At 36.8% G+C, this 24,741-nt stretch overlaps 1 protein-coding gene across 8 annotated transcripts in view; it reads left to right on the forward strand.

Moving 5' to 3' along the window:
* Positions 1-24,741, forward strand: part of SMAP1 (small ArfGAP 1) — a 279,736-nt gene that overhangs the window by 148,751 nt on the left and 106,244 nt on the right. For 6 of the 8 annotated variants that reach the window (XM_045057719.1, XM_045057720.1, XM_019830821.3 and 3 more), the window contains 2 exons: positions 6,602-6,677; positions 18,625-18,705. In XM_045057719.1, coding sequence (XP_044913654.1) covers positions 6,602-6,677; positions 18,625-18,705 — 157 coding nt within the window. The remainder of the gene's footprint in view (positions 1-6,601; positions 6,678-18,624; positions 18,706-24,741) is intronic. The other 2 variants (XM_019830818.3, XM_019830819.3) reach the window with 1 other exon arrangement.

Raw genomic sequence — 24,741 nt, forward strand, 5'->3', positions numbered from 1 at the left:
TTGGTAGCAATACTATTTCTTCTCAAATAATTACCATCAATTTTATGATGAACCTTATAGAAATAAAGGATTAATGAGGTAGTGAGTTATTAATTCTGTTATTATTTTTGCTGATATATTTTTAAATGTTTGGTACTTACCTAAAAATTTCAGGAGAGATAAGATTTTTACAGTGAATTGATTGGTGTTTGGTATCATTACATCCTCGACCTTTGACACACTGAAGATACAATGTTGTGAACAGCAGCTGATGTAGCTTTACTGCTTAAAATAGGTTAGCGGTGTGGTAGGCACTAGCTTGGCATTTTATGTACATTATCTTTTTTTTAATTCTGAAAATAACTCAGTGAACAAGAGCATAGTATTTTCCCTTTTGAGGGTGTGGAAAGGTAGGATGTTCAAAGAGTTATTAAGAAATTTCTCAAAGCTTCCAGACTTTTCCTCCTGTAGACGGTACTTGAATATTTTTAAATGATGATAGTCTGAGTAAAATCAGTGTTGCCACTTTTGAGTCTTGATGGCCTTCAACAATAGATAGGCTTATGGTTTGGGACTCTTTGCAGCTAGATCATAAGATTTAGATATAGATTTTAGCTTCTAAGTAGCTGGTGTGATTCATTTCGAGCTTTTGTATTATGTATATTTTTGCTAACGTGTGCTCAAGCATGCTTATATGATTTTTCAAACTAAATTTACTTCTAAAGCATTTAAAAATTATGGTCATATTTATATGAGGTGTTGACTTACTGTTCACAAAAAGATAATCTAATGGTTGTCAGAAACTACTTAAAGAGGGATTTTGTTGAAACAGATTTGATGACACAAAGATGACCACTGCGAGTTTAAGATGACATGCCCTGGGCCATGAGACCAGTCCCTATATCCAGTATAATACTGTGGCCTTAAAATTGTTTTTACCTTAAATATTATAGCAACATCACTTTATTCCCTTTTTTAAATTATGAAACATTGTGATTTTATTAGGGAAACTAGTAACAAAACTAGTCCCTGTTCTTTATTTCACAAATCATTCTAAATTTCATTGTTCTTAGAAAAGCCTAAAATTGCTGCATTTTTATTGATTTAAACATTGTTGCCTTACCCCTAGAGGCAAATGGAACCAAACTGAGTAAAACTCACATAACATGGGCCTTACTGAATTCTTAACAAGATTTGTCACTTTTTAAAAGCTTTACAATTTACAAAGTTATGCAAAAGCTGCTGTGAAAGTACAATTTCTCATGTGGGATGTGGTTAATTATAGGCTGCATGTACCAGTGCATGACAAATGATAAAGCTTTACATTAAGCTTTTCATTATTAGGATATTTCATCTTATCTAAAAACTTTAATTACTTCAGTTCCATGAGGTCTATTGTGCACCAAAGCTAATCAGCAGTTCTTCCCCTTTGAGCATTTCAAGATTTTACTGCTGTCAGTGGGAATGTGTCTGGAATTGGAAGATTTTGTTCTTTGGAGTAAATATTAATTTAATTGTCTTTTAAAATGGTATCTTTAAGAAAAGGAAAACAATCTCCAATTACAAATAAATACATGTTAAAATACAAAGTAATGTTAAACTTCTGTGGGGCTTGTATAGTATCATTTGTTAGTTTCGAGGACAGGAGCAATTAAGGGTGCTGTACTGAATGTTTTGTAACTATAGGCATGGGGAAGACTCTGGGGTATTTGTTTTTGTTTGTTTATTAAATCCGAAATCAACCACTTAAACTTGAATTGTTAATATATTCCTTTCCCTGATTTCCTGAAAATATTGCTGTTCTATTTCTAATTTTTTTGGTTATATTATTGATCTGTCAGTATAACTAAATCCTTATGTCTCAAATGACACGTAGAGAATAGAAAATGAAGATGACTATTGATTGTTCTCCAAATTCATTTGTCCTTTTATTGTTTCTCAGTTCATCTATTTAAACTTGATGACGTGCAAATCATCTTAGCCCTGAATGTGGTAGTTGTTGTTCATTTCTTCCCTCAACTGTGATAATAAGAGCTAAAAATTAAATAACACTCACTATGTGCCATACACTGTGCTTAGTTCTCTATACACACTAGCTTGTTTAATTCTTATAATAATCCTGTGAGATGAGACTTTAGTGTTATCTCCAGTTTAAAGGTGAGGAAACTGAGATACAAAGTTATATAACAACAAAACCTAACTTCATTTATTGAATTCTTACTGTCTTTTAGGTACTGCAGAATGCTTTATATATATTATTCCCATAACTCTCAACAACTTTGTGAGTTGAGTATTACTATCTGGTTTTTTTTGTTTGTTTGTTTGTTTGTTTTTGTTTTTGTTTTTTTTTTTTTTTATTATACCTGGGTATGGGTTCAGCAGATTAGCTGACTTCAAGGTAACAATAACAAGTGCCTGCTGGTACCAGAAATGAGGGTGTATGTTGGAGACCATCTTCTTTGAGCCTTAGTACTAGAGTCCACATATAAGGCAAAACTATTGTCAAAATGTCCACTGAAAATTCCTTAAGATGTCTGTAATGATAATTTGTAGACACAGAGACTCTCTATAACTCCAGCTTGTTTTGCCCTCATGGGCAAAATTGGGATACAATTCAGGAATCAGTAACTGCAGGCTTAGGAGCCAACTCCTCTTTCTGTAAGTAAAGTTTTATTATCATGCCCATTAATCTATGTATCTTCAAGGCTGCTTTGGAGCTACAAAGGCAGAGTTGAATAATTGCAGCATAGACCAACTATCCTTCAAAGCCTAAAATGTTTACTGTCTGGCCCTCTAAGAAAAATTTTGCTGATCCTGGGAATAAATCATTGTTTCTTTAGGTGAATTAACAATGAAGAATTGGCATACATTTGGGACCTTGTACAAATATACATAAAGACCATATGATATGTTCTTTAAGAGGTACATAGGAATGGATAGCAACTGAGGACATAAAAATCATGTTTCTTTTTTTTTTTTTTTTTTTTTTTTTTTTTATTTTTGGGACAGAGAGAGACAGAGCATGAATGGGGGAGGGGCAGAGAGAGAGGGAGACACAGAATCGGAAACAGGCTCCAGGCTCCGAGCCATCAGCCCAGAGCCTGACGTGGGGCTCGAACTCACGGACCGCGAGATCGTGACCTGGCTGAAGTCGGACGCTTAACCGACTGCGCCACCCAGGCGCCCCTAAAAATCATGTTTCTTAAATCACGGTCCTTTCTCAGATGACTCCCAAGGAAGTTGAAAAATGCACTTTGTGGTGGGCTTTGATTGGTTTTTGAAAAGTAATATTTAAGGGGTGCCTGGGTGGCTCATTTGGTTGAGTATCCAACTTCAGGTCAGGTCATGATCTAGTGGTTTATGGGTTCGAGCCCTGCGTTGGGCTCTGTGCTGACAGCTCAGAGTCTGGAACTTGCTTCAGATTCCATGTCTCCATCTCTCTGCCCCTCCCCTGCTCATACTCTGTCTGTCTCTCTCTCAAAAATAAATAAATGTTAAAAAAAGTAATATTTAATAACAGGAAGACCCAAGTGAGTTCTTCTGCTCTAGTGATTACTTTAACTTAATTAATTTAATCTTAATATCCTTGGAAAACAACTCAACTTTCATCTCAGAATTTTAGGAATTGCTTACTTTTTAGATAATTTGTAAGAAGGTTTCTTATAAGCAGAACCAGATTCACCTAAATTTGCATTATTTATATAAAATATATTAAATATAAATTAAGATTTCACTTATATCTGTTATTTCTGCAAATTCACAGCAACATGTGTTTTCACTAGATGTATTGTTTTTCACTCCAAAAAATTGTAAACTTAAAATATTTGTCTTTTTCAAATTTAGTATTTATAAAACCATCATAGTTTTCAGTATTTTAGTTTTACTGTTGGTTAAACTATTTTATAAGCTCTGTTTCTAACCTTAATGAGTTTTCTCTCTAATAGTAATTTTTAAAAAAAAAATTTTTTTTTTTTAACGTTTATTTATTTTTGAGACAGAGAGAGACAGAGCATGAACAGGGGAGGGGCAGAGAGAGAGGGAGACACAGAATCTGAAACAGGCTCCAGGCTCTGAGCTGTCAGCACAGAGCCTGACGCGGGGCTCGAACTCATGGACTGTGAGATCGTGACCTGAGCTGAAGTCAGACGCTTAACCGACCAAGCCACCCAGGCGCCCCTCTAATAGTAATTTTTAAAATCATAAACAGTGATCTTTGTCACTGACATTTCATAGATAAGAGTGCTAAATCTTTTCAAGCTTTAAGGTGTAGTATACTCTAAACAATATCTAAAATGAGTGTTGTTTCTGTCTTTAAGAAGGAAAAATATTAGTATTATCCTCCTCTCTGATATTTAAATATAAACATTTTAATATAAGAATTTAGATTTCTAAAAATTTTCTGTAGTTAAAAGAATAGCTGTATATATATACTGTATTATATGCTATATAATACATATTTAACTGTAAATATAATTGCTGCTAAAATATTTATACAAATTTATAAATATATATATGAATAATAAATATATTCCATATCATCTGAAATGAAAATGACCTCAGTCTAAGTGAAGTCTATTTTCTCTTTTTGTGGAGGTAAGTAGTTGTCTCTAACAGTGAAAATTGCTCAGTATATCCATGTTCATACACCTAATCCAAAGGGCCAGATTTTTGATTGTTTCATTTTTTCCTGTTAGATAAACAGAAAAATGTAATATTGAACTTGTATTTACAGTCATGAGCTAACTTAACATTTAGCTGATTTACATGTGAAATAGTTGGAGTAAAATAACATTGCATTTTGTGAAAATCTTGGCATATTGGCTGCTAAAATTTTCACATAGCTAAATAAGCAGCCCCATCACATCTTTTACTTAAAAGGGTCTCCTAGGCTACTTTGAAAATACCATCAGGGCACCTGGGTGACTCAGTCGGCTGAGCGTCCTCGGCTCAGGTCATGATCTCGCAGTTCGTGAGTTTGAGCCCCACATCGGGCTCTGTGCTCTCAGCTCAGAGCCTGGAGCCTGTTTTGGATTCTGTGTCTCCCTCTCTCTCTGCTGCTCCCCTGCTCACGCTCTGTCTCTCCTTCTCTCTCAAAAATAAGTAAACATAAAAAAAGTTTAAAAGAAAATACCATCCAAATTTGACAGTCTCTAGATTTTAAAAGTATTTATTAGCATTAGCACAAACTAACTGAATGGTTCACAGATGAACTGGTGATGATCAGGAACATTCTGAAAGGTAAATGCCAGATATTCCTGGTTTTGAATCACAGCTCTCTCTTGTACTATAAGAATCCCAGAGAACTTTTTAAACTTTCTATGCCACACTTGTAGTTGTGGAATGGCACCTACCTTATAGGTTGCGAAGAGGAGAAGCGGAGATAAAGATCACATAAAGTGCCCTTCACAAACTATCTTTAAAAATGGCTTTCAGTCATTCAGTTTACTTAATAAATTAAATGTTTAGATTTCCTGTCTTGCCTTCCCTGGCCCTCTTTGAGTGCTTTCATAATGCCTCAACTTTTTAATATCCACTGTATATTGGTCTGTCATCTATTATCTGTTGCCTCAACTGGCGTTTATTAACTTCAAATAAGGAGTTATTGACTGAAAAGGTATTGTTTTACTGCTTCAGGTAACTTATCTTTTGAACAGAAGGATGTCTTACTGGGGATCTACAGAGAGATTGTATTTCAGTGTAATTCATTTCCTTTGTAATTCTGTGTATTTTATTTTATACAATTAAAAGCACCGTCCCAGAAAGAGTTCGCAGGCTTTGCCTGACGACCATAGGGGTTCGTGGTACTAAAAAGGTTATGAATCTCTGTCTGATGGAAGAATTCCCATTTTAGTGAAATTCAGTAAAGCAGTGATTGAGAGGTAAGAGAAGTCATCAATATCAGATAACTCAAAACTCTCAAATCCCACTAGAAGTGTATCACTCTGTCTATGTATAAGGCTAGTCCAGCCAACTTCAGAAAATTAAATAGTACTAACTTTGGTTGTAGTTTCTTGACTTCCCCATTCCTCAGCTTTGAAAGAAAAAAAAATGGCCCCCATTCTTCTAATATACAGGGAATCCTCTATAATGCAACTAGGAGAAGCCTGTGGGAAAGAACAGAAGTATTGAAATCACAGTTGTTTAGTTTTTCCCAGTTGCTAATTACTCATCTGTGATGCAGAAATAATGTACACACGACTGGCTTATGGAAGGATTAAAGGAAACAAAGTAGGGACAATACATAGCACAGTGTCTGGTATGTTATGGGCACCACATGGCTATTAGTTTCCTTATACTGAGAGTTTAAAATGAACTTTAATTGAGTTTGGTTGAAGGTGGAGGTTTGGGGAGTGTGGTGGTATTGAGAAATGTAGTTACTTTTTTCCTTAGAATTGGGTTGGGTGGTTTTGTTGAATGGAGAAAACTTCCTGAAAGGGATAGACTTTGGTTGGCAGAAAGAAAAGTAGGTTACAGAGTTTAGTTGCAGAAACAGTGTGAGAGGAAGGCATGGACTGGGGAGGAGGAAAATTGAATTTAGTGTGTAGGCTTTGTGGAAAGGAATGAATAAGGGGATTGTACGTGCCACTGAACTCATGCTTTTCCTTAAGTTATCTGTTTTCAGAGCAGTGGAATTTTTCATCAGAGATAAATATGAAAAGAAGAAATACTATGATAAAAATGCAATAGCTATTACAAATGTAAGTAAAATCTTCATCTCTATTACCAATTGATGTTTGTTGAATGGATCTCAAACTTTTTAACATACAATGCAGCTTAATTTTTTTTATTGTAAAAATATACTTACAGACTTTTAAAAATTTGAATATTGGAATTTTTTGTCACATGTTTATGAACTCTCACAAAGCAGAACTCTTGATTCAGAAAAGAACACATTCTAAGTGAAAGTCTAGTAACTGTTAAATGTCATTTATTAAGTTAATTTACGAAATTTTTAAAAAGATAAGATCACTAACTGAAAAAGAGGGGAGAGAAAATCATTTCACTCAATTCTGGAAATAAATGAAAAAGAAACAAGGCACTTTATCCTCCCTTTACGGCTTTAGTGAATGTGTCCAGACATATGTATATTAAGACATGGCATTTTAATTGATTACTATCAAGTATTTTGATACCTAATAGTTGAGACCTTACTGTAATGATCAAAGTATTGTATCATTGTTTCTTTTTAGTTTTTTTCTGATTAATTTTTCTCATTCCAGTTAATTACAGTTTAAGGCTAATTGTCTTTATTGTTATAGACATTTTTTGGCCTTTAATTCCTAGATTAATAAGCAAGCTATAAAAGATTAATCTTGTGGTTAAGTCATCTATGTATCAAACAATTTGGAGACAATAATTTCATTTTGTATACAAACTGGGTTTTTCTTTTCAGTCCATACAGAGAAGCAATATACTAAAAAATTAATCAAATACTAACAAAATAAGGATATTTTGATCATGAAAAAGTCTTGTTAAAAATGTTTAAAATATCATTAATGTGTATTTTGAAACAAAGACACCCTTGTGTAAGAGTTTGGGTTGCATTGAATACAGGAGAAGAAGTCTTTTGAAAGAATGGTAAAAAATTGACAGTATTGAGAATGATATTTATAATGTCCATAAAACAGTCTAATTGTAGCACTATGGGGGAAGGAAAATGGGCTAAGTTTAAAACATAAGTAATATATGTTCATATGAAATTTTAAGAAATCATTTTAGTTTATTTTATAAAACATGGCTTTACATTAAATACCCTTTTAAAAAAACTAAACATTTTTGTTCTTTTTTATTATATCTATATTGATAGTATTTTTTTATCTTGACAACAGTTTGGAAAAGAGTTTTATGTAGTAGTGTATAGGAAAACAGTTTTATCTTTGGATGATAGCTGTTGCTGTGGAACTCTGCCCCCCCTCCCCCAAGTGTGATAATGGTATTATGTTCAGTTAAGAGGATTTCTTCATTCATTAACAGATATGTACTGGGATAAAATATTTAGGAATTGAGTGCCAGGATATCTATAATTCTTTTTTTTTAATATATACTTTTTAATGTTTATTTTTGAAAGAGAGAGACATCGTGAACGGGGAGGGGCAGAAAGAGAGAGAGGGGGAGACATAGAATCTGAAACAGGCTCCAGGCTCTGAGCTGTCAGCACAGAGCCTGATGCGGGGCTCGAATTCTGAACAGCAAGATCATAACCTGAGTCGAAGTTCGATGCTTAACCGAATGAGCCACCCAGGTGCCCCTCTGTAATTCTTTTTTAAAAGTTTGTTAAAATTTCCTGCACCTGAGAACACTATTGTATTAAAAAGGGGTCATACACAGTCCAAAGCTTGGCACTTCAGGTGTATGCTGTATGCCCTCTTCTGTTGTGTTTTGGCTGCTCTTTCCCACTGGTCAGTCCTCTGCAGAACTCCTTGCCTGCAGTGAGGGGGTGTTTGGACATTTAACTAAGTGTGCTTTGATTTGTTTGTTGAAGTAACCCTGGATAAAAAAAGGAGTGGGGAAGCCTGATCCCAAAAAAAGAAAAAAGGAAAAGGGAACAACAAAAAAACCCAAATACATAGAGAATCAAAAAACTAAGTCTGATTCCAAGTAAAGAGAAAAAAATAGAAAAAAAAAAAAAAAAAAGCAGAAGAGAAAAAAGAAAAGAATGCAAAAGCCTGATTCCAAAAGAGAGCGAGCGAGAGAGAAGGAAATGAAACAAAGTAAACAAATGAGGAACTATGCGCCTGATTTCAAACAAAAAAGGGAGGAAAACAACAACAAAAGGAGTTGTCTGTGGGTGCTTGAGGTTGCTGGCTGTGCTGGACTGGAGAAGAGGCCGGCTGCATTGGCTACGAGTCATCTCGCCCTAATCAATAAGCAGTTGCCAGGCACAGAGGGCGGGGTTTGGTGTAAGTGGGTCCTGCCTCCACTGGGGGCTGCTGTGTTGTTTTCTGAAGTCCCACTGTGTTGGTGTTGAGGGGAAAGTGGTGCCACCCCAATGTCTCATGCTGAGACCAGGGGTTTCAACCCCCACTGTTCAGGCAGCCTTCACAGAATAGAGAGGGAAGTCAGCTTGCCCTGTGTCAAAACTCTTGTGCGGTTTTTTTCTTTGGCATGCGGCTGGGATTCAAATCCCAAAGTATTAAAGGACCCCCAGCATGGTGTGGATCTGTTCCCCTCTTCTGGAATAGAGCCTCTCTGCCCTGTTGATGAAAGGCCTTTGGCTGGCACCTACAGGGTCTTTTGTCTTGGGGAGGTAATAAACTCTCTTCCATAAGTAGTCCAGGAAGGGGACTATTCTCTCCCAGTGCATCCCGGAGATCGGAAATCACTACACTATGCTATTCACTCTGGGGCCAGCTCCCTCCTCCCCAGGAAGACAAACCACAGCTTCTCTCCAGAGAAAGTCATGGACTTGGCAAAACATCAGAGTTTCAGCTCCAAAGGCTATTTGCAAAAAAGAACTTGGATCCTATTTCTCGCTCTCCATCCAGTCCATGGTCCAGAGAGGTTTTCCTCTTCTGCTATCTCGAAGCCACACTATCTCCTATCTCAACCCCTGTCTCTTTCTCTCCCTTTTGTCTCTTCATGGAAAGTGTTCTCTCCCCTCTGTGGCACTGCTGTCTTTCTCTCCCCCAATTCACATCTACACATCTTATACCTGCCAAGCTGTCTCTCTCAAACTGTGGAGACCCTTCGGCCACTCTGCAGACCAATTTCCTGGATGTTCCAAGTAATTTGACCTCAATACAGCTGTGTTTGAGGGACAAGTAAAGCCCAGGATCCTCCTACTTTTCCACCATCTTAACTTCTCTCTCTCTTAACTCATTTTTTAAATGGTTCATTGAAACCTGGCAGCTGAGTGTATGTGTGCCTTTCTGTGGAGAGAGAGAACAAGCATGACATAATGTTAACATTTGATAAATATTGGCAAAGTTTATAGAGATATTCATTCCCTATTTTTTTATATTTTTTGTGGGCTTCAGAATGAAAAATTTAAGGTGAAGGATTGTGTATTCTTGAGTTTATATTATTCATGTAGTGAAAATATAGAAAAATTTACAAAATTCACATTCAACCCAAGGGTTGAATCTATTCATTTATATGCAAAATGATAATTTTTTAAAAGTTTATATTCTAGTAGGTTTAAAATATTCCTGTTTCACAGTGATCAATCTGTAAGTAACTAATCTTATATGTCACTAAGAATTACATTACATATTTATATCCATTGTCTTTAGGTAATGGATTAAACATTCATTCAAATAGTTTCTTATCACTTGTGGTCACAGTCTCCTAGTATACTAAACCAAAAGAGCATGTACCTTTGCTTTTAGAGAGAGTTAATTTCATAGTGAGTATGAGATTAGGTAAAAAAAACACAAGACAAAGTATAAGTATCTTATATCTAAGGTACTTGAGCATTAGTGCATTTAAGGAATATCTAAGGAAGGACAGTTTGAATACTAACTGTGCTAGTTATACTCTTATAAAGAGATGTCATGAGTGACTATGAAGCTTGATATGACTGTTACCCTGATATTAAGTGGCTCCAAATTGCTTTACCTTTACAGCTTTTGTGTCTGATTTTTATAGTTTTTGGTTTTCTCTTGTTTTAACTGGTATTTTTTAGTGTTGCTGTTATTATTTTCTTATTTTAAACAAGAGTAAGGGCCTGAAGATTGATGCTAGTTCTCTGTGTAAGGCAGTCATTTAATTTCTTAACCCTTTTTTTTAAAAAAAATTATTTTTTAATTAAAAAAATATTTTTTAAATATTCATTTTTTGAGATAGAGCAAGCTGGGGAGGGGCACAGAGAGAAGGAGAGAGAAATCCCAAGGAGGCTCCTCCCTGCTAGCGCATAGCCAGATGTGGAGCTTGAACTCAGACCGTGAGATCATGACCTGAGCTGAAACAGAGTCGGATGTTTAACCAACTTAAGCCACCCAAGCACACCATTTCTTAACTCTTAAAAAAATAAACTGATACATTTCTTGCCCTTCTGAAACATAAATATTTTAGAGCATTGTGGCAAAATACAGTACAATAAACTATAGGAAAACAGTGCCAAAGGGTTTTGTCATTTTTCTATGATACTGCCCCCTCTGCCTGCCAGGCTATTTAATGAGTCTGTGAACTAAGCCCCATAGGAATCCATCATGTAGAGTATGAGAAGCTAAGATGGTACTTCCTTCATACCCAGAGATTTATTTGTAGTCTTAAAAACTGGCTTCAGCTAGCTGTTAATAAATATGGCATCTGGTCATATATACATGGTGCTTCTGAGAAAGCAGGAAGGGATATAGGTGCTGCTTTGTGGAGGGAGCTTATGGTATAGGGTATATGGTTTGAGTGCTGTGTGGTACCATAAGTGTGAATTAAGGAAGGAAGGTTAAAGGGAAAATGCAAAGTTTAGATAAGACAAAAACAAAGGAAAATATGTCCCAAGTAGAAATTTTTTGGTACTACAGTCAGTATTGTTTTGTAGCCTTAAAGAGAAAAAAATATATTTTATTTTACTTTATTTTGTACCTTTTTTTATTTAAAAAAATTTTTTAATGTTTATTTATTTTTGAGAGAGAGAGACAGACTGTGAGCAGGGGCAGAGCAGAGAGAGAGGGAGATGCAGAATTCAAAGCAGGCTCCAGGCTCTGAGCTGTCCGTACAGAGCCTGACACGGGACTCGAACTCACGAACTGTGAGATCATGACCTGAGCTGAAGTCATATGCTTAACTGACTGAGCCACCCAGGTGCCCTATTTTTAAAGTAACTGCATGGTGCTGGGCACCAGTGTGGGTGGGCATAGCATAGCAACCCTCACTCATATCGACCCTCAGTACTTCCCTTCCTCACTCCTGAGATCTGTGCTAGCCTCATTTTGAAACTAGTTATAGAATTCAGAGATTGGCTATTGAAGTTCCCTTGGATTGTTTCTTCCTTTATTTGTTCATTTCATCATTCAACAAACAAGCATTGAATGTATACTATCTGCAAGGCACTGAGATTGAAATGACAATCTTTGTATAATGCTAGCTTACTCTCAAATATTATCCATATGTAATGTACCCGTACAATGAGCTATATTCTAAAGCACAAAGTAGTATCTGTTATAATAGAAGAATAAAAGTGCTATGGGAACACAAAACTTAGGTAGCATTAGTTAATTTTCACTGGGAGAATTTTTAAAGGAGGTATGTTTGAAATTATCCTGCACAGAAAAGTAGGATTTCAGCAAAGAGAAAATGGGCTGAGTGTTAATGCAGAAAGGACATCTCAGGTTGAAGGGACATTTTATCTCATCTGTGCCAAAGTAAGAAAAGGAGGAAAGTGAGTTCAGGTATATTATTTGGTATTTGGGTTTGGTGAGTAGTCCATGAAACTGTCTTGTCTAGTGAGTGTAAAAGGGGACTATACAGCATGGGTAGATGACGAGAAAATAAATGTATGAGGAAATAACTCTTGAAAGGCAAATAGTGATTGTATGGAAGATTTGAGTGCCAGACTTCTGTTTTTGAGTAAGACATGGTTATTATTTTTCTCTTGTTACTTAACAGATTTCTAGAAATTTAGTGACTTCAAACAGTACAGATTTGTTTTCATACAGTTTTCTATTGGCTTAGAGTCTGGGCATGGGTTAGCTCAATTCTCAGCTCAGGATGTCACCAAGCTGAAATTAAAGAGTTGGCCAGGGTTGTGGTCTTGTTTGAGGCTCATTGTCTTCCAAGCCCACGATTGTTGTCAGAATTCATTTCTTTGTGGTTGTATGACTAAGGTCCTATGTTCTTGCTGTCAGATGGGGACCACTCTCTGTTCCTGGGAGCCATCCTCTGATTCTTAACAGTTAACCCCATATTATGCATAGCAGCTTATTTCTTCAAGACCATTGAAGAATTTCTCTCACACTTCAATTCTCCTATTTTAGGAAGGGCCCTGCCCTGTTTTAGTGGCTCACCTGATCAGGCTAGGCACACCCAGAATAGTCTCCCCTTTGATTAATCCATCATTAACTATTGGGATCTTAATTACCTCTGCAAATTTCTAACCTTTGTTATGTAACATTCTAGTCAAAAGAGTCCATCATAATCACAGTCCTGCCCATACTTAAGGGAAGAGCATTATATAAGGTATGTATACCAGGGGGTAGGAGTTGGGGTGTCCATCCTAGAATTCTTACCACAGTAGTACACAATGAATCTGACCTCCATGCTTGTTACTTAATTGATTGAGTGTTAGGAGAATTTGAAAAACTTTGAGTAAAGAAATCTGTTCTTTCTTCCTCTCCCCTTCTCCTCCCTAACCAGTAGTGAATCACAACTGGAAGCACAGTGATTGAGTTGCTAGAAGATCTAGCAGGTCTTGAGTAGATGGGGCTGAACTCTGCCATATTAATTGCTCTTTTTCATCAGCTTTTCTCTCTCCCTCCTGCCTTCTCCCTCACTCTCTTCCCCTCCCTTTTCCACCCTCCCTCTCACTCCCCCACATATATTTTTATATTCACATTATTTATTTGCCATCATAATGATCAGAAACAAAAAGAAAGTCTAGTAGAGCAGTAAAATGTGTAGATAACTGTAGCTATTTAATACTGACTGCTTGACTTCCTTGGTTTTGTCTTGGAGAATAGTTAATAATCTTTGGGAGTTGGTGACTTTAAGATGAGCACTTGCTTGTTGTCGTTTCAGTTTATCTTACATATTGCTCGCCTCCTTTACCACTTCTTATCTCTCAGAAGCAATCTCTTGAACTCAATTTGAATTTGAATTTGTAGCACACAAAGATTTTAATTCTCCTGTCTGAATTTCACATGAAGTTACTTTTGTAATCAATTGCCATATAATTGAATATTATATAAGAGTTTAAAAACAAAAGTTCACTTGTTTTGTTATGTATGTGTATGTATATAAAGACTAATAGTTAATACAACAGAAATAAAATTAAATTCATTATTTCAACTTAGAAATTATTATAGAAGTAATGTTTCTCTATTACTATAAAAGTGAGTTAGCACTAGTAATTTTTTAAGCTCTGTTTGTAATTGATGATATATAGTTATTTAAGATACATGAGTAATTTCAAGGCTGTGAGTTGCAATGAATTTTAGATGTTTTCTATTAGGGATGAGAAACTTAGGTGAATAATTAGGTAGTGAATTAGTATTAGTATAAAATAGCAGTTTCAAGTTGGCTTTCTTTGTTAATTCTTTTCATTATAATTTTAGTTTCCTCATCTGTGGAATAGAAACGATCATGGTCTCTGTATTTCATAGTACTGCAAGAGTTAAATACGATAAGGCATGCTGCATTTTTAAAAGGATACCTGGCACACATACTTAGGGTGCTTAATAAATATAACTTATTGTAATGATTATATTGGAGGAAGGTGACAGGAAGTTGGAAGTGACAAATGACTTGAAGCAGGTAGATAATTAAGAAATTTGAATACTCAAACTTAACTATAAGACTTTAGATCACTGGCACAATTTTGACTTAGAGTTCTTTGATTAATCCCTCCATGCTTTAGTCCGCCCTTTAATTATGGTCTGCCAGTGACTTGATGTGGCAATTAAAGGACTTGTATTTTGAAAGTTTTCCAAAATCGACATTTCAAGTTAGTGTATTTCAAGTTAGTATATTAAAATTTTCAAGTTAGTATATTATGCAAAGATTTTCAAGTTAGTATATTAAAATTTAGGCTGCTTCTACATATTTGGTGGCTATCATTACTTAGTTAAGTTTTATCAAAATCTCTTAAGTGGCCTATTGATGAGTTTAATTGATGTTGTCTTTTGTATGATTTATTTATTGGTTCAATAAGTGTATTTTCAGGTTTTGTGTCAATTATATGGACATTGGGAATCATACTTTTAAGATGATTTCTGGACTCCTGAAACACCTGAGCTTTGCAGTATATTGAGAGCTCATGAGATAGCCATTTGAGAATTGTTATGATAAAATCTCCACTTGGAAAATATATCCAAGAGTTTCCAACGTGAGTTTGAAATAGTGTATTGCTAGTGATTAAGCCATAGGGCATTTCCCAGTGGTCTTATGCTTTTCAGTATTTTGGAACACTGGATTTTATTTTATTTTGTTGAAAGAGGTGGTAAGTGTAAAAAAATGGATCAAGAAAATAATGTGATCTTTTCTTGAAAAGATAAACATTTTGCCTTATGGCCTTCAAATATCATATTGGCATTTTTATAATACTTCATACCTTTCCAAATGTATTTGCTCACCTTATTCTGACAGGTGGGAGTTGGAAACCTGTTTTGCCTGATCAGTTTTTCTTTTGTAGGAGGTGAGTTTATGCAGTTGTATTGCTTTAGGAGTTTCTTCACATACAGTTTACTTTGGTGGTGGCCTAGAAAGAACCTCTGGGCTTAAGAATAATTAAAAGAAAGACTCTAACTCATTTATTCCTGAAGGATATTTTTCCTAGGTTCCCACTGTGTATTCTCTCATGGATGGAGGGATTGAACAGGAGAAGGGTAAGGAATAGAGGGACATTCAGTCATAACAACTGAATTTACTGACACTGCCAATTTCCAGCGAAATTTTCTAAGGTCCAAGTCTTGTTCATTCTCTCTATAAAAATACCACAATCCAGTGAAATGGTGCTAATGTGTAGTTAAAAAATAAATTCTGAATTTGACAGTAAATGTAGATAACTTAATATGAGATTTCAGAATAGTATGTTAGCAAGCAGCAAACTTACAAAGGACAACAATAACTGCTGATATCGAGCCTCTTTTTGGTTCATCCTCTGAGATGCTCCCTTTCTCTTTTTTTGGTTTCCTTTAACATTCAGAAATATTTATATAATGTAATGTGTAGGAACTATATAAAGCTTCTAATTAAGGATATTGAGTGATCCGATTTGCATTTGAGAATGTCATAGTTTGGAGAAGAGTAAGACTTGGGACAAGGAGGCCAGTTAGGACTAATCTAGGTGACAGATGATGGTACTTTCCTATTAGGGTGCTCAGTGATGATGGCAAGAAGTAGTTTTAAGAGATTTAGAACACTCGAGAATATCTAGTTTTCTTTGCCTCTGTATTTTCCCCCCCTGCCACTCCCCCACCTTTTTTTTGCTCTCCCTCATCTATCTCTATGTTCTTTGGTGTCTCTTGCTTCTGATTGTCAATATTTGACCTCTGTTTCCCCATTCCTTGCTCATATAATGTATTTTAATATGAAGAGAAAAGAAAAGATAAAAAAAAAAAAAAAGAGAGAGAGAGCCAAACCATAAGAGACCCTTAAAAACTGAGAATAAACTGAGGATTGATGGGGGGGTGGGAAGGAGGGGAAGATGGGTGATTGGGCATTGAGGAGGGCACCTGTTGGGATGAGCACTGGGTGTTGTATGGAAACCAATTTGACAATAAATTTCATTAAAAAAATTTTAAAAAAGTGAACTTTATTGAAGATAAAATTTATGTGTAGTAAAAGACAGATAATTTAAGATAGAGTTCATTGACTTTTGAAATATATATAACTTTCTGTAACCACCATAGAGGGCATATGTAATCTTTCCTTTCTAAAAGGTTCCTTACTGCCTCTTATTTCCCACCCCTGGCCCAGGTAACCATTGATCTACTTTTTTTCACTTTACATTATATTTGTCTTTGCTGGAGTTTCATATGAATGGTATCATATGTATGTACTCTTTGGTGTGTGATGTCTTTCTTTTGGTATATTTCTGAAATTCATCCCTGTTTTTGTGAGTACTATTAGACCATTCTTTTTTTTATTGGCAAATAATAATTCATTTTATGGGTATACCACAGTTTGTTTGTTTACCTGTTAATTTGTCCATTGATTTTTCAAGTGTCTTTCCTACTGAAAAACTCTCTCTGTTTCTTTCTAGCTGAAACATAGTATTAAAGCTTTTTTAGGAGGGAGCATTAAAATGCTTTCTTAAGTTACTGCTATTTATTTTAATGTTTTATTTTTGAGAGAGAGATTGAGAGAGAGAGAGAGAGAGTGCAAGCGGGGTAGGGGCAGAGAGAGAAGGAGACACAGAATCTGAAGCAGGCTCCAGGCTCCAAGCTGTCAGCAGAGAGCCCAATGCAGGGCTCAAGTTCAGGAACTGTGAAATTGTGACCTAAGCAGAAGTCGGGCACTTAGCCGACTGAGCCACCCAAGTGCCCCTAATTACTGTTATGTATTAAATAGTTTTATATTCCTACTTCTGAGTTTTAAAAGTGGCCAAATCAGTCAGAAGGAGAACAAACACTTTTATAATGAATTACCTTGAATTAGTAACCCTTGACATGCTAAATATATACCTATTTCTCTTTTATATTTTTGTATTTAGCTATTACAGGAGTTTGGGGGCAAAGAGGTCTTTATGGTACAGGCTATCATCTTAAGTGCATTTGTGTGCTTTTTTATCTGTTATTTTCTACATAAAGTGGCAATTAAAGATATCTAGCAAGTAAATGTCCAATAGGATAAAGTAGCTTTGAAGCCAGGGTTTAAGGTGCCTTTTATCTTTTAAAATCTTTTCTTCTGTGTGTAATTTCCATTAGTAGTTACTAAATGGTTAGTTTGCACAATTACAACAGAGCCAACAAGCAGTGTTCAAGGAAAAAAAAACCCTAAAGTTTATGGTCTTGGGTTGTGATTCAAGAATTACAACCGTAACTAACTTAATAACAAGCAAATTGAATGAGGACTTATCTCCCAATGTTATTTTGACATTATGTAATAACCTTTCTGTAATAGCACCTTTTATTTTAAACAGTTCCTTAGAGGCACTGTTGATATGATAGGGCAATATATACAGATGTCAGTTTTATGGCTCCAGAGATCTACTATGCATTTGGTAAACATATTTCAGTTATATTTTGGCAGTAAAGAGAGCAGGAAGATAATGCTTCCATTAAAGTGATCAACTATGCATGTAGAAATTGGGTAGGAAGATGTGTGAAAAGGCTTTCAGATGAAATGCATTTTCATATATAAATTGCCTCTGCTGCATATATAACTGTCTCATAATGCTTTAGGGTAATTCAGCAAATACAGCACTGGAAATGGTGTTTGTACATACTGATCTTAAAGAAGGAAGTGTATAAATTGCTTTATGATAAGTCCTGCTGCTGCTTAGCTGTTATATTGCATTAACCCACTCTTTTATCCCAGACTTTTTTCTTTTCTTAAACAGCTGATTAAAACTAATTAACTTACTATTTCAGCACTGTTTTACTTTCCATTCTTAAAATAGTTATTACAAGTAAAAGCAGAAGTTCATTTGTGTTTTTCTGCTACGTGAAACAATGTGTCTTCATCCTCAGAGCATTAGTATTTCAAAAGTAATGTTGAGTAAAAGTTTACTATCTGAGAAGCTTAATTATTTTTCAGATACTTATGGTATGATCATACCTGAGTACATATTAAATTTTGTATCATAGCGAACTCTGTTTTAAATCACACATTTTTCTGTAATAAATACTTACATTTTTAGAAACTTCACATGGGAATTTTAAAAAAAAGCAAAAATATTCTCTTCTTGATGCATTATTTCTCTTGGTTAACATACTTCTAAGTGCTTTTATATCTCAGAAATAGGTGGGTTTTGTTTTTTCCTGTGCCTGTCAGTTCTATTACCTTCTTTTCATTTTGTTCTTCTGACTTTTCATCTGCATTCCACAGATTTCCTCCTCTGATGCTCCTCTTCAGCCTTTGGTGTCCTCTCCTTCTCTACAATCTGCTGTTGAGAAAAACAAATTGGAGGTATGGTAGTGTTCTAGCCAGCTGCATTATGTAGTGTTCAGTGGTAAATATGCTTTCTTTTGCTGTGTGTCTTAATTTGGGAGTGGTGTAATAGTTGTTTATATTTTGAGTGGTCTCCAGTATTAAATATATTAAATATAACAATTTCTAGAATATTTTCCTATGCCACCAGTAGGATTAAAGAAGTTTGATCCATTTCATTTCAAAATGACAGATTTATTGGTACTATAAATATAGCTCAACATTTAAGAAGCAATTTTTTTGTTGTTGTTTGCATTACTACTTTATACTTCTAGGATTTTTTTTATAGTTGCTGTTGAATTCTTTGATCTATTAAAAAAGTCTTTCATTGAAAATGTTTTCTTTAGAAGATTCTATTGTTTTAAGCATTTGAAGAAAGTGTCAAGTTTCTTTTTTTAAGCAATAGTAGCCATCATTCAGATACAGTAATGTAGATAATATAGAGTTATGACTATGGAATCATCAGTGATAATCGTTAGAATGTGTTTGTGGTAGGCATGGTTAGAGTGAATGGTAGTGATTCCTAATGAGGAAAACATAACTTTACAGAAGTTTCTTATGCAGTATAATTTTTGTGCTGTGATTGACATTCACTCACTATGCTCTTTAATACAGGAGGCATACTTTTGAAATATCTTTAATTCTTAATAAACATTAGCTATAAGGATTAGGATGCATTCTAAGTAGAGAAAGCATCTTGTGAAAAAAGCCCTGTGGGCAGAGTGGGTTGTTTAGAGATTTGTAAGTAGATGGCATAGCTAGAACATGCATAGGATAGGGAGAGAAGTGAGAGAGCAGCTCACTTCTGAGCCTTCTGAATGATTTTGGTCTTCACTCTGAAGGCCCTGATACTACAATGATGAACTTTAAGGGTGGAAAAGGTAACAGGATCTGATTTTCTTGTCTTCACATTGTTCCTCATATCTGTGGAGAATAAATTATGTGTTGATGGGTGTGGAAAAAGCTTGAGAACTTGCTTTAATCCATGAATAAAATGATGGGAGCATGTGCTAAAATGGAGGGAAAGAGAATAAAAAGGCGAGTGTAGTTTTAAGAGATTTTGAGAAGATGGAATCCATGGGATTTAGTAATGAATAGATTGTGACGGTACTTTGGGAAGCCTTGATGGCTTCCAGTTTCTGGCTTGAGTATCTCAGTACATGATGTTTCTATCCGGGGAGAAAGGGATACAAGCTGAGGGTGAGGAACAGGTTTGTGGAGAACAGAGGCAAGGGGATGAATTAGAAGTTGGATATGACTGTGGGACATCCAGGTATCTAGTAGGTAGTTGAATATATAGGTCTATAGCCCAGAGGAAAGATCTAGGCTGGGGGAAGGGGGAATAGATAGAGAGGGATTGAAAGGAGGATTAAGATTATAAAGCAGCCCAGGGAGAGTGTGTTGAGTGATAAGAGGAAAGTTCTGAGAATAGAAAGCTGGGTACACTTCAACGTAAGAGTTAGCAAAGGGAATTCACAAGGAGTCTGTAGGGGACAGTTTTAGAGCATGAAGTACATGGTTGGAGTGTTGTAGGTACTTACTAGGTCAGCACACAGACCCAGGAAAGAAGCACTCTAGGAGTATGGATGTTACCATGAGAAAGTGGAAGAATGTCAGAGGCAAATTTTGCCTTTTCAAAATTTGCTCTGAAACTATGCTTTCATGTAAGAAAAAGAGTGGGAATCCTGAATATACCTTTGTACTGTGGTTCCTACCTGCAAGTCTTAGAAAGCAGTGGACATTGGTGTTTCAAGATGGTGGCATAGGAAGACCTGGAACTCCCCTTTTCCCACGACACAACAAATCTACAACTACACATAGAACAATTTTCTCCAAAAAAGACTAAAACTAGCTGAACAGCTCCTTCACAACAAAGGACAAAAAGGCCGCATTGAGATAGGTAGGTGAGGCAGAGACATGGAGCCACCCCTGGTGCTGTGATCCACAGGTGAAAGGGATCTCACAAATATGAAGAACATCCCTGAGGAGTGAGGAGTGAGTCCTATATCAGACACCCCAACCCTTAGGACCTGCACTGGGGAGATGAGTCCACAAAACATCTGGCTTTGGAAACCAACAGGTCTTATGTCCAGGATACCCAGAAAACTGTAGGAAAGTATGACTCTACTCCTAAAGGGCATATGAACAGTGACTCACTTGTCCTAGGACCCAGTGCAAAAGGAGCAAGTTGAAAAAGAAGCTCCTAGACCATATGTGAAAGAGATTTATTGCCTAATTTTAAAGTGTCTGTTAGAAGGACAGGGGTCAGTTGGATCTCTCTTTGAAGACAGGTACTAGGCAGAACCATTTTTGTACTACCTCTGCCTTGCCAGTGCTGCTCGCCCTGCTCTTCTACACCCCCACAGTCCCACCCTACCAAATTGGATGGGTTGGTTCTTCCTGGGCTGGTGCTGTCCTGTGACCCTGCTAAAGCCAAGAAACGCATGCATTTCACACAGGGGACACCCCTTGAATGCCTGGCTCTGGTGGCCAGTGGGCCTTGCATTTTTGATCCTTACGGAACTGAAACAAATTGGAGGCACAATTTGTGGCAGGCTATTCCCCCCCCCCCCCCCCCCGCCATACATAGGGCACTACACAAACAGCTGACTGAAACATACTCTCAGTCTTCCTATGACCACTCCTTCAATACTAGGAGAGGTCACTATTTTTCCTAATAGAAACAAACAGAGAATTAGGCAAATAAGGAAATGGGAATATGCTCCAAAAAAAGAATATGGTAACATTTTAGGGGGAAAAAATCTTAATGGCGATAAGTAATTTACCTGATAAAGAATTCAAAGTAATAGTCATAAAGATGTTCATTGATATTGGGAGAATAATGGATGAAGGCAGAGAATTTCAACAAAGAGATAGAAAATATTAGAAAATACCAAATGGAAGTCACAGAGCTGAGCCAAGGAATTAAGATGACAGAATAGTAGGGGGACCCAGTGCTTGCTTTGTCCCTCGAATGCTAGATAAATATCAAATCAATCTGAACACCCGGGAAACCGATCTGAGGAATCACAAAACAAACTGCACAACTAGAGGGAGAGAAGAGTTCATATCATGGAAGGTAGTAGGTGTAGAGACTTGATGTCGTGGAGAAAAGAATTGCCAGTACTGTGGAGGTGAGGGAGCCCTGATCGGGGAAAAAGGGGAGAGAGAGCAAGAGTGCAAGCAGGGTTCAGGGCATTGCACAAGAAAAACACTTCCCCAAAACTATTGACAGGGAAAATGAGAAGGGCTGATTACTGCAAGTTTTTACAAGCAGAAGAGCTCAAACTCTGAAGTTTTAGAAATCCGGGCCATCACTGGGGTGGACCCTGACAGATGTACAGGGGCTCCTGTGTAGAAGGAGGGCAGAAGCCCAAGAGCAGGCAGTGTGGTCTGAGGATCCCCTGGGTCGCTCTGGGAGAGGATAGTTCCCCTCTTGGAGTGCACTTGGGAAAGGTGGCACTGCCTATCAGGGGACAAAATAGCCGGTGGGTGCCATTGATCTGCTCCATTTATTAGCATAGAACAGAGGCACCTGCTGAGGGCAGCTAACCTGGATGCTGACTTTTTCTGTGCTATACGATGAATTCCAAGCCCCTGCACGTTGTTGGGACTGCCCTTTTGGGACAAACTGGCAACAGCCACAGGGTGATAAGACCCTCCCCCAGATGATGCATGGGTCTGTGCCATCCCAGGTTACTAAAATCTGGAGTTTTGAAACTCAGCTCATGTACCAGAGATAAAACACAGGAGCACTGCACCACTGGGTGGGCAGATGGCTAGAGTGAAAGCAGGAATCTGAGGGATGCCTGGGACACACAAGGGGAGATTGTTCACTCATCTGTGAAGGCTTCCTAAACAGCAGCGGCGTAAACTTCCCTCTCTGGGGACAAGAGAGTTGGCTGACACCATTTTTACCCCTGCCCATGAGCACAGATGGATTTCAGTGAGCAGGACAGCACCCATAGTGGAGGCTTGAGCCGCTTACACCAAACCTTGTCCCCCTGAGCTGTGTAGGTGCTTTTTTAACCTGGGCAAGTATGCCTGAGACTCAGCAGCAGGCCTCTCCCCCAGAAGACTAGCATAACTGCCTTCCTCTGCCCCCCCCCCCCCACTGCACACACCCAGTCTACTGACCATGGAGTGCTGCAAAGCTTTAGCTCTAGGCAAAATAGAACCTAGCCTCTTTTAACAAGCAGACCAAAACACACCTACTTAAAAATCACCACACACACACACACAGTGGACAAGGTCCAAACACTCCCCATTGTAAGCAAGGAGAAACTCTGCAGAGGACTGACCCAAAGGAAAGAATAGCCAAAACACAATAGCACGGTGTACACAGCATACACCAGAACAACTTCCTGAAGCACCAGGCCCTGGACAGTATATGACCTCTTCTTAACATAGCCATTACTCTCAGGAACAGGAAGCATAACAGGCTTTCCTAAAACACAGAAGACAGAGACCTGGAAAAAATGTCATGATGGAGGAATTCATCCCAAAAGAAAGAACAAGAAGAACAAGATCATGGCCAGGGATCTAATCAAAATAGATATAAGTAATATGCCTAAACTAGAATTTAAAACAACAATCATAAGGATAGTAGCTGGGCCAGAGGAAAGCATAAAAGACAGAGATAAAAGACTTATAAACTAGTCTGGCCGAAATAAAAAAAAAATGCTATAGCCAAGAAACAGAGGAATCAAAGAGTTATATAGAAGATAAAAATATGGAAAATAAATGAAGATGAAAAGAAGGAAGGAAAAATATTGTATAACATTCATATCATAGGAGTCCCAGAAGAAGAAGAGAGGGGAAAAAAGAGAAAGTGTATTTGAGGAAATAATAGCTGAAATTTTCCCTAATCTGGGGAAGGAAACAGACTTCCAAATCCAGGAGGCACAGACAACTCCCATAAAAATCAATAAAAGGAGACTAATACCAAGAAATATCGTAGTAAAATTTACAAAATACAGAGATAAGGAAAGAATTCTGAAAGCAGTAAAGGGAAAGCAATCCCTAAACTACAAGGGAAGACAAATAAGGTTAGCAGCAGATCTCTTCATAGAAACTTGGCAGGCCAGAAGGAAGTGGCATGACATATTCAGCATACTGAATGGGAAAAATATGCAGCCAAAAAGACTTTATCCAGCAAGGCTGTCATTCAGAATAAAGGAGAGATAAAGAATTTTCCGGACAAACAAAAACTGAAGGAGTTTGTGAGCACTAAACCAGCACTGTAAGAAATACTAAAGGGGACTCTTTGAGTGGGAAAGTCCAAAAGCAACAAAGACTAGGAAAGAACACAGAAAATATCCAGAAACACTGACTTTACATGTACTACAATGACACTGAATTCATATGTATCAGTAGTCAATCTGAATGTAAATGGACTAAATGCTCCAATCAAAAGACATAAGAATGGATAAAAAAATAAGACCCATCTATATGCTGCCTATAGGAGATTCATTTTAGACCCAAAGACACCTCCAGATTGAAAGTGAGGGGATGGACAATCATTTATCATGCTAATAGACCTCAAAAGAAAGCCGGATTAGACATACATATAGAAGACAAACTAGAATTTAAACCAAAGACTGTAATAAGATGAAGAAAGGTACTATATCATAATAAAGGGATCTATCCAACAAGAATTAAGTCTAATTACAACTAATCTAATTGTAGATATTTATGCCCCCAACTTGGAAGCACCCAAATATATGTCATTTAATAACAAACATAAACTCACTGATAATAATACAATAATAGTAGGACACTTTATCACCTCACAAAAATGGACAAATCATCTAAGCAAAAAATCAACAAGGAAACAATGCCTTTAAATGACACACTGGATCAGATGGCCTCAATAGATATATCAAGAACATTACATAGCAGCAGGATACACATTCTTCTTGAGTGCGCATTCACCAGAGTAGATCACATACTGGGTTACAAATCAGACCTCAACAAGGACAAAAAGACTGAGATCATACCATGCGTATTTTCAGA

The sequence above is a fragment of the Felis catus genome, chromosome B2 (genome assembly GCF_018350175.1).
Source record: "Felis catus isolate Fca126 chromosome B2, F.catus_Fca126_mat1.0, whole genome shotgun sequence".
In the NCBI taxonomy this organism is placed as follows: Eukaryota; Metazoa; Chordata; class Mammalia; order Carnivora; family Felidae; genus Felis; species Felis catus.